The sequence below is a fragment of the Scomber scombrus genome, chromosome 23 (genome assembly GCF_963691925.1).
Source record: "Scomber scombrus chromosome 23, fScoSco1.1, whole genome shotgun sequence".
Classification (NCBI taxonomy): domain Eukaryota; kingdom Metazoa; phylum Chordata; class Actinopteri; order Scombriformes; family Scombridae; genus Scomber; species Scomber scombrus.
The window spans coordinates 5,712,523-5,728,526 of NC_084992.1; the positions used below are offsets into that span (position 1 = coordinate 5,712,523).

A 16,004-nucleotide genomic window follows, 5' to 3' on the forward strand; every position below is an offset into this window, starting at 1 on the left:
TGCTGAAAACAGCTGCCTGCTGCAGCTGAAAATGTCGCTACCAGAGCGCTGAGAGTGAACCAAAACAGTGAAGCTAAACAATGAGCTGAAACTCCTTAAAGCTGAATGGAGCTGTAGATAATTCCCTATAGGTTCATCACTGTGAGTGACACCTCTGACATTACACATTGTCATTTAATACATTGTTACTATAAAAAAAAGACTACTTTAAAAGTTTAAATCAAGGCACTGTCCCTGAACTTCAGCACAGATGGAAACAGGAAAGGAGTCAAGTTCCTTAATTGGACCATCCACTAAAATGATTGTCTTACCAGGTGCACCAGACGATCCGGGTCTTCCTGAAACGCCCTGGATACCCTTCTCTCCTGAAGGTCCCTGAGGTCCAAAACCAGGGGTACCTGGAGGACCCCTGTCTCCTGGCAGCCCTGGAGAACCTGACACACCGGGGGGCCCTATCTCTCCTTTCACCCGCAAAGAGCCCTGTCGCACACAGTAAAAATACACTTTAGTTATGAAATGGATCATGGAGGGATGGTCTATCCACTTGATGGACCAACTGAGTGAAGGCCACCTACAGAAGCTCCTTTTGGTCCAGGATTTCCAGGTTGTCCATCGCGACCAGGTCGACCGTCCAGACCTGGCAGACCCGGTGATCCAGGGAAGCCAGTGTCACCCTTGTCTCCCCTCCCACCGCTGACAGTGACTGCATCGCCTGGGTCTCCCTTCTCTCCAGGGAATCCCGGAGAACCTTGAGAACCGGGGGAACCCTGCACAGTAGGAGAAGAAGGGAGAGCAGATGAAAGGAAGTTTTGATTTTAGCACAGGACATATGCAATCAAAAACTCTGACTTATGACCAGGAATGGGAAAAGTTCTTGACAATTACAAATTTTAATGGTAAAAAATTATACCCACTACTAAAATTAGAAAGATAATGAAGATATTGTGACCCTTATTTCAAGCTCAGAGAACATTTTCAGGGTTCATTTATGAATCCACCAAGATACAAAATGATAAGCAAGACATCAACCAAACGAACTGCATTCAAATCAAAACAATCGGACTCCAATTCAATTTATTCCAACAACATACAAGGTGAAAACATTTTAGAGGCCATTTTCTGAACCTTTTTATTTTCTTTTTCAGAATCCAGCTTCAAAAAATCCAGCATTATGGACAGTATGCGCTGAAAAGAAATTACAAAGAAAGAAGTACTCACAGCGGGGCCAGATGAACCAGGTGTTCCTGGGAATCCTCTGTCTCCCTTAGTACCTGGGCTGCCAGGAGATCCTAATGGAGGAAACAGTAAAGGATTTTCACAAAGTGATATTGATATAGATTTACTTGTTGATACCGATCAATGTGTAGGAACTTGACTACCATGTATGATTGAACGGGGTTAACGGGGGAAGTACTATAAGGCAAAAAGGACTCTGGGAGAGCCACGACCAAAATGAATAAATGCTAAACATAACTGTGCCCTCTTACCTGGGAATCCAGGCTTTCCTGCAGGTCCTTGGGGTCCAGGGATGCCACTGGTGCCACCAAAGCAGTTCACACAGGTGTCGCCTTTATCACCTGAAACAGCAGCAGATCAGTGATGTCAGTGTTTCCTCAGCCCACAACCTAAATTATATAATTACTATCTATTTCACATGAACTTACAAAAAATTGTTCCTGCTTGTGTATTTTTCGTAATTTCTTTTCATGTGAGACATCTTTACACCTCACAAGAGTGTTTGCAATATACCACAAGCCTATTCTTTTTTATTTCCGGTCTACTATATATTTTGACTTTGATGATTCAGCATTAATCCGAACATAGTGGGGTTGAGTGCAGTGACTCATTATCTACTATACATTTAACCATCATGTGAGATTTGTGAATGAACTCCAGCTTCTCTATATTCTCTCACCTTTCTGACCCGTTTCTCCTGGGTAACCTCTATCTCCTTGCACGCCAGGACGCCCAGGCTCTCCAGGAAGGCAGTTTCCTGCAGAGGAATAGCCGGGAGGTCCAGGGGGCCCAGATGGACCTTGGAGTCCTTGACCTCCTGGACGACCAGGGGAACCTGGAAGGGAGAGTCCTGGAGCGCCAGGGTCTCCCTTCTGACCTCTCTCTCCTGGGTAGCCTGGAGATCCAGGCCCACCACTGCCACCAGATGCTGGAAGCCCTGGCACTCCTGGAGGTCCTGATAAACCTGAAGAAGACAAGAGGTTCATTAGTGAACTTCATTCAAATTTGAAGTTAGCAACAATGTTTTGAGAAAAAATGGTTCGCTCTCAATGCTGACAGAGGTTAAATTAAAGCCAGCAAGCTAATAATAAACTTGAATGCATCTGAATGTTTTATGTCTGTGTGAGTGTGTTTCTGTTCGTACCTGTTGGTCCTCTATCTCCTTTGATTCCTGGGTTTCCTGGGAACCCGGGCTCACCTTTAGGACCAACCCGACCTCCCCCGTTCCCACCAACCACCTGGTGTGACAAACAGATGTAAAATAATTTCAGACAACAAAATTCAGAGGAAAACGTTGTTTCTAAACTGGTCCTAAGACTCAAAATACTTTGGCAATATATTTTCAAATATAATTAAATAAAGTAAAAAAAGATTAAGCTAGACGGAGATAGATACAATCACCTCATGGTCAGAAGAATGTGATGCATGCTTTTTAAACTTATTATCATCAAGTAGTTTTTGCGTCTTGATTGGACTCATTCACACAAGGGAGATGGCTTCAAGTATCCAAACAATGAATTTTTTAGAGAAACAAAATAATGCTTCAAGGTAAGGTAACATGATATTAGGCAAATTAAGGCAAAAGAGCACCTGCACACTGAAAAGCTTCAAAAAGTCGATTTATTTGGTACAATTATGACATTTTGAAATTATATCTTTATTACATTACATTTGATGATGTTGAAACATGTTGGAGCTTTTTTTCTCTTAATCAACAAAATAAAAATAAGCAAAGCCAATGTCACCACCCAGTGGTTAGAAGAATGTAGTGCACTGAGATGTCGCTTCCAATAGGCAGTATTTACTTTTCTTTTTTTTCCTTCTTTCCTTCTTCATTTTTTGCTTAACATTTTTATTGTTAAGTAGAAGGGTTCATCATAAATACACACATTCACACTAGTGGAGCAACCAAATCCAAGTCATGCCTTCCTTAAAGACCACTTACACACTATTTGCACAGCGCCCTTCACACTACTTCTGATCTGATCTGAGTTGAATGCACCAGGAAGCTACTGTTATCTACTAAGTGAGCCTTAGGTTAAGATTAGGTTGTCAAAAGGAGAATAAAGTAGAAAATACACACCACTCCTGGGGGTCCTGGGTATCCACGGTCACCTTTTAGTCCCTAGAAAAGAAAGACAGAAGGACAATCAATGACATCTTCTTATGATTCGTTTGATGATTTTTTTTAAATGTAAACTTTGCAAAGACCTACTCTATCGCCATCCCTGCCTGGAGGACCTGGCTGGCCTGACTCTCCTTTGACTCCCTGATAGAGATGAGGGAAGAAAGTGGAGTTAGATGTGAAAAAAGGCAGCGATATCAAAAATCGATTGGTATAATTTTCTCAGTGTTTGTTGGTTGCACTTACGGGGAAGCCTGGAGTACCGGGGTCACCGTCTTTGCCTGGTTTGCCCTGTAAAGAGAAGAAAATGGCAATCAGGGTTAGTGTGATTTTAATGACAGAGAAGGTGTACAGAGAGTAATACATGTATTATAAATGTCATACAAATAAAATGAGTGTAAAACACATGTGTGCTACTAATATCTTTGTGTGAACAGATTCAAGTTTACACCTTGACAGTGAGGAGAACCTTTTGGAAAGTCGGGACAACTCGTCCAATCTTCACTTCTTCAAAGGATTGTGTGAAGGTTCTTATTTGGGTTTTGGGGTCAATGTTAGAATTAGGTTAACTTTAGGCTAGTGTTTCCCAAACTGGAGGGCAATGTTTTAAAAGACGATCATCAATCAATCAATCTTTATTTTTATAGTGCCAAATCACAACAAAAGTAATCTCAAGGCACTTTACATACAGTATAGAGCAGCTGTTGGGTAGAACATTTACAGCTAATTACTGTCAAACCTTCAGAGTGGTTTCTGCTTAAGGTTGAATACAAGTTATGAAAGTGGAGGGAAAAAGATTTTTATCCAAAAAAAGGGTTCAACCAAAACATTTTGGTGACCACTGGTTTGGGATAAGAGCTGCATGTAGATGTGACAGTTGAGATTGATATGAGGAAATATTAAGAAATATGAATTTGACTAAACTCACCCGTTTGCCAGCTTCTCCTAGTTCTCCTTTTTCTCCTTTCTGGCCACCGGAGGGACCCTACGACCACAACGAAACATACGTTAACAACCCGGTTGTGTTGTCACAGTTTTCCTCGTGGTGTGACACGCTTTCTGTTTCTGTTTTCTGAGTGTAACAGCTTTCAAATCAAATAATCAAATTCTGAAGGATCCGAATCAAATAATTATGAGGCTTGAGGACCATTCACTTCTCTGTGATGTGGTGCACCTACAGTAAGGGCATCCTGTTATTTATATTATGATGTTAACAGATGTCAAAAGATGCTTACAGGTGGTCCTGGATAGCCTGGATCACCTGACGGTCCGGGAATTCCTGGGTCACCCTAGAGAAGACACAAAACAGAAAATTCAAAATTCTAGCCAAACAATATGACTGGTTGAAAAATGTCACATTTTCTGGGGCATGAGCTAAGGCCAACAAAATGTTTGAAAGATATAAGTACAGGAATTTAGAAGTAAAAATTGTTGCACTTTACTTTAAGTGCTCCTATTTATCTACAGTAGTCTACAAAAATGTAATAAATGGTTCGTCACACAATATAATGAATGATAAGGTAGTAATCACAGTAGTAATCAGAAGTTGTAATTGTTGACAAACATTGTGCATTAAAATGTATTTATTGAATACATATTTTCTTAAAATGTTATGACATAATGGCTATATAAACCATGCATTAAATGTCTGAATAGTGCTTAAAATGCTAAGTAGAGGGACCTAAAGTAAAGAGTTACTAAGTTGGATGTGTAACTCCTTTCCTACAAACTGTCCTTCATGCATCGTCATATACTCAGTTAAGTAAAAATGTTGACAAAGTAATATGTTAAAAGGAGTTGTTTCATGTTTCACTACCCTGTGAACACATTATGTTTTGAGGGCAACAGTTGCAGAGACAATCTTCTGCCATCAAGTGGCTGAAGTGAAAGTTACAGCCTGAGTAAAAAAAAAAAAGCTCAAAGTTTCTCTCTAGTGGTGAGATTCAACAGGGCAGCTTGGAGTTTGGAGAAAGGGATGAACTGGGAGGGGGGTAAAAACACTGTAAATTCAGTTGATCCTTTTTTTTACATTTGTAGATAAATATCCATGCATGAATATCTATAATATTAAATCATATATACAATAGTAATAGTAATTAAATGAATCTAATCATGGAAATACTTTAGCTTGTACTTCAGTAGCTTGGTTATTGGATACAGTTTATATTTTATGTCAATTTCCATTGCCTCAAAACAACTTTGCATTTTATCATTGTCTCGTTTCAGATTAAATAACGAGTTGTTCTGGTAAAAAATGATATATAAAAAACACCTTAAGGTATAAAAAACTCTCTTTCATTTAAGCATACCCCTCCAAACATGCTTGGTGTGACTGATGTGACATCGGTGACACTGTCAGATGCAGGTTGGTTGTCTTACCTTGTCTCCTCTCTGGATCTGTGTCTCAGGCTGTCTCTTCTGTTCCCCAACCTGCCCTGGAGGGCCGGGAGGTCCTGGCAAACCAGTCTCACCCTGTGTTCACATACAAAATTTGATTAAGGATTTCAACAAAGGACAAGAAAGCGTTCTTATGCTTAAATTGGACCCTCTTCCTCAGTGATTTCTGTTTGTAGACAAGTACCTTATCTCCTTTGGGTCCTTGGAAGTTCAATCCCATGTTTCCCTGTTGGAGAAAACAGACAGACACAACAACCTCTCAGTTTCAGTTCTTCATGGCAAACAGGATTAAAAAAAAGACAAAGTAGATAAATTTAGGCATTATCATAGGTTGACTGAAAAGTGTCTGAACTCACTTTAGGTCCTGGAAGACCGGGAGGACCTGGAGGGCCCTGGAACACAACACCAGAAACAAATGATGTTAATTTCATCATTCAACTGAAATTAAAACATACATGAAATTTACATGAAACGTCAGCGATATTATGAAAGGAGCAACCATCCTTTACCTCATAGCCTCTGGGTCCTGCAGGGCCAATTGGACCTTGATACCCAGCGGGTCCTGGAGCGCCCTGTGACATTTACAAACAGAAAGCATATTAAACACATGAAAAGTCTTTTAAACTTTACTCTTTTAGTTTCCATCCTTTTTGAGTGTTTTTTTACTGTGGAATACAACTCCTAAAACCTTGCTTTCAAGTTGCAATAACAGACAAAAACAGAAGAAAATACTTGACACGGACTTGCTGGGCTTTATAGAAATTCACCCCTCATGTCTTGGTGAAATGCTAAATGTTTGACAATGATCATGAATATGGGAAAGAGTGTAGATTAGAGTTGGAGCACATGTTTTTTTGGTGATATTGGACGTTATTTTAAATTTTAGACAATGGTAACTCACAATCATCCACCACTGCTAGGATGGAGGTTCCTCTAAGGTGATTTTTTGTTTTGACTTATTGTAAAATTAGTCTTCAATTAAAGGCTCAAGATATTAAAATCCATTTTTTTGTCATTTCAACAGAAAGAATACAAATTTGAGGGGAAACAGTGTGTGTCCATGTAATTTCAGCAAGTAAATTACCAAATTTAAAGAGTGAGTGTCAGTCGTGTTGGACTCAAAAACCGTATTCTGGTACTGTGTTATTACTTTCTTTATCTATTTATCTATTACAGGAGAAGAAAAATAAAATGTTCAACAATTGGTTTCCCTGTCGAGAGGACTTACAGGAGTTCCTGGCAATCCAGGTAATCCCACTGCTCCTTTTTCTCCAAAAATGTTTGTGGCAATCACATCACCTGGGTCTCCCTGTAGAAGACAGAAAAACACAGAGAAGGTTAGATGGAAAACAATGTAATACTTGAACATATCTAAGGTTTGTTAATTGTAAAATTTCAGATACTGTTTCACGTCTAGTTTGATTAATCTCTCATCATATGTTGCCGATAACAAAACAAATGGCACAGCACCATCTTGTGGCAAAAACACAAAACAACACCTGCTAGACAGTTTCAAAGAAAAGGTTTAAAGTCACATTAACGTCTAATAAAATTAATTTAGATTTTTTTCACTTCTTAATAATAGATTTGCATCAGTGAATTTTTAAAGGCTTATTGTGTATTAATAACTGCCTCAGGATACAATAGCTGGCCTGTGATATTTATGATTATATTATATTATATAGAGAGAGAATGATTACATTACCTTTAAATGTATATTCATGTATTTACAACACAGAAGAACAACAAGCATAAATGGAAATATTTCCAATTTTATCAGTTTATTCGTAAAAAACACATTTTTAAATATATTTTACTTGTCTTTTTGAGGTGTTTCTTTGACAGTGTTTGATTGTTTCCAGTTTTATTTGAAACTAAAAACTATATTCCTGAATTGAGGTTTTAGTGATGGAAAAATAGCAATAAAAAGTGAATATTAGCTTGATCATGTCAAAGACTATCATGTTATTTGGTAGCCTATTACTATGAGAAACAATGAACAATAATTTGTAACAGGTGGGGGCCTCTGCTGGTCACTTCAGAAAACACTATTGGTAAGGCCATACAGACTACTTTCACATATAATGAATTAGGTTACATTCACGCTACGCAACTTAATATTATATCACATAATTTTTGGATAAAAGATAATTCACGTCTAAATGAAAAGCTGGTCTAAATACACCAGTTATGATACTACTCTTACCTTTTGTCCTGGCAGACCAGGTGGACCCTACAAAGGAGAAAAGGACAAGTTTAAAGGAACAGATCAAGCGAGGACATTACTTATTACGTTAAAAAGTCTTCTTCCTCAACAATGTAGACACACCTGCCGTCCTTGCGATCCAGGGATTCCTGAAGTTCCTGCGAAACCTCGGTCACCCTGGAGAGAAGCAGAAGCATTAAACAGAGAAGCATTACAATGGTTTTTTTTAGCAAAAATCCCCAAATGCTCAAAATCCCTGTTCATAAAAATAACATATCTCATTATTCAAGGATTCCCAAGTCTGACTATTCCTGAATTATATCCTCTATAATGTTGTCGGACAACAATTTAATATTTTCAGGTTACGTCTGCCACTTTTGAAAGGCTTTTCATCAGATACCTTTGTCCCATTGCAACCTGGTGTTCCTCTTGGGCCTGGAGGTCCATCTTGCCCTGGCAGACCCTGGAAAACAGGAAGTAAACAGGAAATTACATCTCCCATGCTACCTGGTTTTGGCTGAGACAGTAGAGATGGAAATATTTCAGTCGCATTTTAGATGATTGGAAACTCACTGGAAGTCCTGGTGTTCCTGGAAATCCTGGCAAACCTGGAGGTCCCTGTTAGAAGGAAAACATTGAAAAACAGTCATTTACAGCTTTAAGGCAGCAGAGCATGTCAAACACAGAAAATCCAGCTCAAGGTGTTAAGTGACTCTGTTTGAAACAAGGACATCTGCTGGTCAGAAGAGGGTATTACAAGCAAAAAATAGATGACAATTCCCTTTCTAATAAACTGGAGAACCGACATAAACTGAAATTAATCTGTACTGCTTTACTATACAACTGGAAAAGTCTGAATTGAGGAAAATATAAAGTGAAAATATCTGTTAATTAAAATGTAAAAATGAGACACTAAAAACAAATGATAGGTAAAAAACAAAACAGGTATGTACTTACTCTTATTCCTTTTGGACCACCTAGTCCATAAGGTCCATCACTTCCCTGAGAGGGAGAACAGCACACAGACACAGAAACAATTAGAAACTAGATTACAATACATGATGTCTGTAATACCAAGAATCAAAAACTGTTCAGTACCAAAAGCTGGTACTGAGTTTTGTTTACTTACTCCATTATCAGAAAACCAGATTTGAATTATACTTTTGCTAATTTTCTAACATATCGCCTTACTTCTGACACTATTTAAACACTAAGGCTTCTCAGACAGCTTCTTGGACTAGACTTAATCCCTGTCTTTACAGCAAAGTAAGATGAGGTATTAAGTAAAGTATTGTTTTGGTATTGGTACCAAAACTTGGGCATTACATTGATACCCTGCCCTAATTCAAGATTATACTAAACCTACAATATCTACCTAATCGCCTACAGTACACCAATTTACCCCCAAAATGATTCAAATCTAATTGGAAACAGAGTCAAACGCCCTCTTTTCTTGACTAAAAGTGAAGCTACTTTTCTTGACTTTCCCTCTTTTCCCGCTCATCTGTTCAAGTAAAACCAACAAACTTTGACGTAAGAATGACAGCTACACATCTCCCCATCCCTACTTTTTCTGATTGTTATCGATAAAACGAATCCTCAACCCACCTTTTCTCCTCTGGGTCCGATCGGCCCCTCTGGTCCGGGGAACCCTGGGACGCCTGGCTGTCCGGTGAGACCTGGGAAACCCCTCTCACCCTGCACACGATGACACAGATAACTGTCAGTGCATTGGTCACGTGGAACATTTCAAGACACGTGTGCAGTACATAACACACCTTCACACGTGCACACAAACATTGAACAAATACAGCACGTTGTTGCTCATTAAAATGAAGAAAAAGGTACATCAAATTTTCTGTCAAATACAGCTCAACCTCTGTATCACTGTTAACAGTCACTTTGTTTTTTTTTCTGTGTTCTGTTGTTTAAAATCTTTTCATGTCATCTTTTTTGCTGTCACACATCACTAATAAAATACTTTATATTTTCATACATCAGTGTACAATCATGCAATCGTGCAACCAACTGAATAGTGTACGTTATGCTTGTGTATGTTGTTCTCTACCTTGGTTCCTTTTACGCCACTGCAGTCACATTTGGATCCCACACATCCATGGCAAGCCTGTTGAAACACAAGAGAGAGACAAAAAGAGACATCTTGTCATTAATTTTACCTTTATTGTGTCAGGGAAAAGTTGAGCAGCGAGTTATAGACAAAACCACACAACAGCAAAACACTTAATAAAACACTTTTTATGCTGTTATGATGTTGGACGTCTGGTCAAAGTACCAAAACTTGAGGTGAGTGTATGTAAAAGGCTGAACTGAGAAGCTGCATAAAGTGCCAGTATAAAATACATAAGGAGTTTTTTTGAACTGTAAACCATGCAAAGATATTCCCGTAAAGCCCCAGAGTATGAATATAAACCTGGAAATTTGCATGATACATCCCCTTTAATACATGTATCACAAGGTCAGAATTAAAATTAATGTAAGTATGCAAGTTTTGTAGATTTCGTTGCAAAATGAAGTTTATAAAAAGAAAGTTTAAATGTTTAAAACTACTGAGGGCTCTTTCCATCCTGATTTCTGTTTGCATGATTTTGCACACCGCTGTCTGGTTGCTGCATATTCACTTTGCTCCTTCACACCCCTAGAGGGCGCTCCATCATTAAGCCACAGCACTGTCTTGTGCTACAGGCAGTATTTCTTCCCACAGAGAAGCTCGAGTCAGTAGATTCTCCTGCAGGTTTGTTTGAGGACGATATGACAGGTGCAAGGTCAGTGCGACCCAAACAAGAAGCTAAACTTTTTTATCTAAAACAAAACACTATTTTAAGGAATGATATCTAATTCACTTGTTGGAATGCTTCCCGGAGGCATAAAGAGAGATAAAAATACAAGAGAAGAGGGTTAAAGGGAAAGCCGAGAAGGGAGGGATGGCGCGACGGAGGCGAGTGCCAAGCCGTTGATTAACTTTTCCCATGCTTGTTGACACAGTGAATGCCAGACGGGCATCGATTGCACGCATGCCAGGCAGTCAGGTTGTGAGAAAGACAGAGAAGCAGAGAGCGCACGAGAGAGGACAGACAAGTCAGCATTCTTCTGTGTCTGCAAACCTTCTGTATGTCCGACGGTACTCACAACAACACACAATGACTAATGGTCCAGTTTAATCAATAAACCAATTACTTAAAAATGAGACAGAACGATCCAAAAGAGAGTCCAAAACTCAAAGATATATAAAAACATAGAAAATCGTCACATCTTTGCATTTGTGAGCCTGAAACAAGTGACCATTTATTTTGTTTAAATGAGCAATTGATCATCAAAATTGCTGCTGATTAATCCCCTTATCAATAGACTAAGCTGTCAGAGCTCTAGCATGCAGTTAATTTAGACACAGACTTCTCAACCGAGAGACTTTCCAGAGATGGGGCTCCCAAACTGACCCTCTCATAGGAGCAAAGGTTAAAACAGCTAATAGGCAATTCAATCAGTGGGGCTTGTTTTGACTTCCCCTCCCCCGATTTTGATACCGATATAAATTCAGAGTATCTGCCAATCCCCAGTACTGATCTAATACCTGCTTTTTTCTGATGAATAAAGCAATGCACTCTACCTGCTGTGGATTTGTGGCCCCTAAAAACTGAGTCTGCATGTAGCAGAAACACTGAATTTTATAATGACATCCAAAAAAAAAAGGTATTTTATACAATACACGAATCATTAATGGGATTAGTCTCATTATAATACTAATCTCTTTGGTTGACAGTGGGGGCCAGGAAAAGTCTGCACACCCAAAAGTAATAATCATGTGAAAAGTGCATCAGTTTTAGATACAGGTATATAAATAGGTATATGAATAACTTAACTCAAAGCTGAAACAAGCAGAAATCAACCATGAGCAAATATTTTGATTGCCAGTTATAATTGTTAAAGTCAATTATCAAGTGAAAATTCAAATTGGACTCTAACAATTATGATTTCAGCCTATCCATCCCAACATGAGTGTTATGAGCTGACACAAAGTGCGACCCATCAGAGCGTTTGTCTGTATTAAGTTACAATACATGACTGTACTTTGTGTGTGGGTGTGTGTGTGTGTGTGTGTGTGTGTGTGTGTGTGTGTGTGCTTTTCAACGCTATGTGGATACTATATCAGGTTCCCATGCCTCTCTGCACTCTCACTGACAACATTACGACACTTCCTCAAAGGTCAAAGGTCAACATCAAACCATAGTGTAGATACTACTAAAGTTATGAACCGCCTCTCTAAGTGGATTTTAAATGTAAAAACATTCATATAATTTCACATTGTTACATAACTGAATGTTAAGACTGTGACTATTTTCATAACTGATTCATCAATTTATCGTTTAGTCTATAAAATGTTTAAAAAAAACTCTCCCAGAGCTCAAAATAACATCTTTAAATATCTTGTTCTGTCTGACCAACAGACCAAAACCCAAAGATTTCCAGTTTATAATTATATTAATCCTCAAATATAATTATTATTATTATCTGTCTATTGTATGTCTGTTATTGGTGAGCCAAATACACTTTTCCATCATCGTGGACAGTAAAGTTTTATTCTATTTATTCTATTCTTAGTTTAATGTTTCAGTAAATTGATGTAATTTTATACAATAAAGTTTATATTTAAACTGTAAAATATCCTGCCTCCAATTATATATCTTTATCACAAGTGTTTGATAACCACATTGCAAAATAAAAAGTGTGTTTCATTTACATATTCTGTATTCCGATATATCGATATCAGAATTCATTAACTCCTAATTTATATCGGTATCGGCATCGGTTATAGGTTGAGCTCTAGTGTGAATATTTATACATTACATATGCCACATTCCTCTGTGTTTTTGTGTGTGTGTGTGTGTGTGTGTGTGTGTGTGTACGTGTGTGTGTGTGTGTGTGTGTGTGTGTGTGTGTGTGTGTGTGTGTGTGTGTGTGTGTGTGTGTGTGTCCAGGATGTATCCTCAGTTATAAACCAGCTGTTAACCACGGCCTGATCTGCGCTCATAGATGACCACCGGCCACAACGCAGCGCAGCATGTAGCAGCTTATCTGCCTTCCTGTTGCGGCTCAGGGAGGCTAAAGCAAGGCACTGTTCACATCCACGGGGTTGATGGTTTGATTCCCTTCTTTTTGCAATGTCACCGTCACTTATAGAGCGCTTTGGATTAAAAGATCCAGTGAATGTCGCATGTTGGCGGTAAACACAAAACGTGTGCTGACTGTTATCTGGACCGGAGGAGGGTTGAGGGGTTATCTACAGACACACACATGCCTGAATACATTTGCACATGGGTAGTCAAGTGTGTGAGTGTGTGTGTGTGTGTGTGTGTGTGTGTGTGTGTGTGTGTGTGTGTGTGTGTGTGTGTGTGTGTGTGTGTGTGTGTGTGTGTGTGTGTGTGTGTGGAGGTGTTTTTACAAGCTGGATCTCCAGATTAGTCTCTGGTCTGCTTCAGCTCAATGGAGTCTGCTATCCCACGCCCAGGCCTGCAGCTCACACTCTTTTCAAGTCCATCACTCTTTCTGTCCATCTGTTTTCCTGTCGTCTCTTCACTCATCCCTCCTTTCTTTCTTTTTTTTGACTTGTATTTATGCAGAAAAGCATGACAGAGCTCACCTGCTCTTACAATGGATTTAACACAGTCGCAGACGGTGGCTCATTAACTCTGAAAGTCCCCCAAGAATTTGACTTTTCCTAAAACTATGTTGTGTAGCACCACCTACTGTTAAAGATAGTGACGATGAATCCACATTTACACCTATAACCACCACCAGGTAATATTTACCCTGATATGACACACATTTATTACTGCACAGTTAACATTTAAACCTTTTTAAGTTACTAAGCATCAGCATTCGTTGGAAGTTGTTTACCACGGATGTATTATAACAGCTGGTGGCAGCACACCTGTAATGTCGTAGGAATCAGTGCCAACCCATATCATGGATTCAAATCCATCAGCACACATTTGCCTCTTCACGGTCGTGCAGCATTCATGTCCTCACATGTAGTATAAACATGCATGCTGGTTAACAAGTGTTCACTTTAACCCCTCTGCAGCAGTTTCAGGCAGAAGATGTGAGAGTATGTTTTTAGGTTCAAGTACTGTCCATCAATGATTGTAAATGTACAGAAGTATGTTCTGCAGGCACTTGAGATAATTAATGCCTTCAAGAAATGACACATTCTACTTTCCTTCAATGAACGTCTCACAAATATCTACTTTCCAGCTCTGCAGCAACAAATCAGCGATTATTTTAACAAGGCAAGAGACTTAAAAAATGATCCCATTTCTCTAAAAGTGACCAAAGATGCAACTCGTACCGAAGCAAACATCTTGTGACGTCGCTATAATCATATAACTTGAAAATGGATGGTATTTTAGCTGAATTATATCCTATCTTGTTATCATAGTACAAATTATCAATAACCGTATTGAATAATAGAAGGTTTTGCTTTGTTTTACACTAATTAACAGTCTTGTCTCATGTAATACGTATTAGTTAAGCAAAATACGTTGCTCTGAACACCAATTTAATTATTTAAAATAATGTTATATTCACTTATGATCCTTTATTTTTAGTTTTAGAGGCCAGAACATATTTTTTGTGCAGAAATATGCTTTCTTTAATCATCTCATGACACCTCAGATATATCTTATAACCCCTTTGACATAATACACATCAATAATATTAACATTGTGATAATAATCTACCTGTGATTAAACCAGCATTATGTGGCCATTATCACTTCACAAAGAGGGTTAAATGATGTACAAGATTAAAGTGACTAATGCTATCAAAGATTAAATCATGGCATCATTTATTATTACACCATTGTTTTCTGATATTAAGCTTGAACATGTTTTATAGTTCTTCTTATGAATGTGTGCTACTGTGGTTAATGAATAATGCACAGTGGTTATTTACTGCACAATCTGGCAAGTAAGAGCACAACTTGCCCGAGGCTGAGGTGTCGCTGGGGTTTGATTTAAAGCAAATGTGTTGCTTCAGGTAGGGCTGGGGCAATTTATCGAAAAATAATCGAAACCGACATTTAGAAACTCTAATCGACTTAATCTTGCTCATGTCAATTAATCGTGGTGTTCACTGTTGCCATGACAGCAAAGGTTGCATTTCTTTAAGGAATTTGAAAACTTGTCTCCAGTGATCATTTTAACCCAAACCATGATCTTTACATAGTTGTAATCAAGTAAACTAGACATTAACCACAGCGTCACACCTTAAAACATCATTATTTTCACTCCCTAAAGATACTCATGTGTGAGGGCAGCAGTGTAAAATACAAAACAAAAGAAACTGTGAAAATACATCATTGTTCATCAAGGGTGGAGATAATCGTTCATTAATTGTAATCGAGGTTAAAAGTTCAATTAATCGTGATTTAGACTTTTGTCATAATCGCCCAGCCCTACCTTCAGGGTATAAAAAAAAACAAAAAACAAGTGTCTGAGCGTGGCTAAAAAATCTGCCTAAATACAGCGTTAAAAGCATCCCTCTCTCTACCCTCTCGTTTACCCCCACAGCACTGACGGGGCATGTAATCCACTTAGAGAGGTCAGTGAACTCCAGATATTTGCTCCACTCCCTCTGTCTCTATCGCTCCCTCTCGCTCTCTATCAGTTCTCTCCTCACCTCCGTCCCACTTTTTCCATCACGCCAACCCTAGCCTGAGGGGAGGTAAAAGGGAAGGCTCGTACTCTGAGGCCCTTGCAAGCCTGAGCTGACAAGCCTCGGCCGGCCCGCTCGCTCGGCAGCACCACTGGAGGTCTGTACAGGACAGGTAATAACAGCCAGAGTCATGACTGCAGGGGTGCAGCTCTGGCATGAGTGGTGAATGTTCAATGTGCACAATTTGGGGCTGAAATGAGCCAGTAAACGTGCAAAAAGTATCATGAATGTATATTCACATGGGGGTTGAATACATGATCTTAAGCTGCACTAACACCAGACTCCACTGCAAGTAGAGGGCGCTGTGTG

General features: G+C 39.0%; 1 protein-coding gene across 1 annotated transcript in view; it reads right to left on the reverse strand.

The window, feature by feature from the left end:
- col4a5 (collagen, type IV, alpha 5 (Alport syndrome)) overlaps positions 1–16,004 on the reverse strand; it is a 52,979-nt gene that overhangs the window by 15,605 nt on the left and 21,370 nt on the right. The window contains exons 2-24 of the mRNA XM_062444943.1: positions 10,033–10,089; positions 9,573–9,662; positions 8,922–8,966; positions 8,538–8,582; positions 8,365–8,427; positions 8,088–8,141; positions 7,965–7,991; positions 6,987–7,067; positions 6,268–6,330; positions 6,115–6,150; positions 5,943–5,984; positions 5,741–5,833; positions 4,597–4,650; positions 4,290–4,346; positions 3,608–3,652; positions 3,452–3,505; positions 3,323–3,361; positions 2,381–2,474; positions 1,916–2,200; positions 1,488–1,577; positions 1,219–1,289; positions 576–767; positions 312–480 (exon numbers count right to left, since the gene is read on the reverse strand). Of these exons, the coding sequence (XP_062300927.1) occupies positions 312–480; positions 576–767; positions 1,219–1,289; positions 1,488–1,577; positions 1,916–2,200; positions 2,381–2,474; positions 3,323–3,361; positions 3,452–3,505; positions 3,608–3,652; positions 4,290–4,346; positions 4,597–4,650; positions 5,741–5,833; positions 5,943–5,984; positions 6,115–6,150; positions 6,268–6,330; positions 6,987–7,067; positions 7,965–7,991; positions 8,088–8,141; positions 8,365–8,427; positions 8,538–8,582; positions 8,922–8,966; positions 9,573–9,662; positions 10,033–10,089 (1,846 nt within the window). The remainder of the gene's footprint in view (positions 1–311; positions 481–575; positions 768–1,218; positions 1,290–1,487; positions 1,578–1,915; positions 2,201–2,380; positions 2,475–3,322; positions 3,362–3,451; positions 3,506–3,607; positions 3,653–4,289; positions 4,347–4,596; positions 4,651–5,740; positions 5,834–5,942; positions 5,985–6,114; positions 6,151–6,267; positions 6,331–6,986; positions 7,068–7,964; positions 7,992–8,087; positions 8,142–8,364; positions 8,428–8,537; positions 8,583–8,921; positions 8,967–9,572; positions 9,663–10,032; positions 10,090–16,004) is intronic.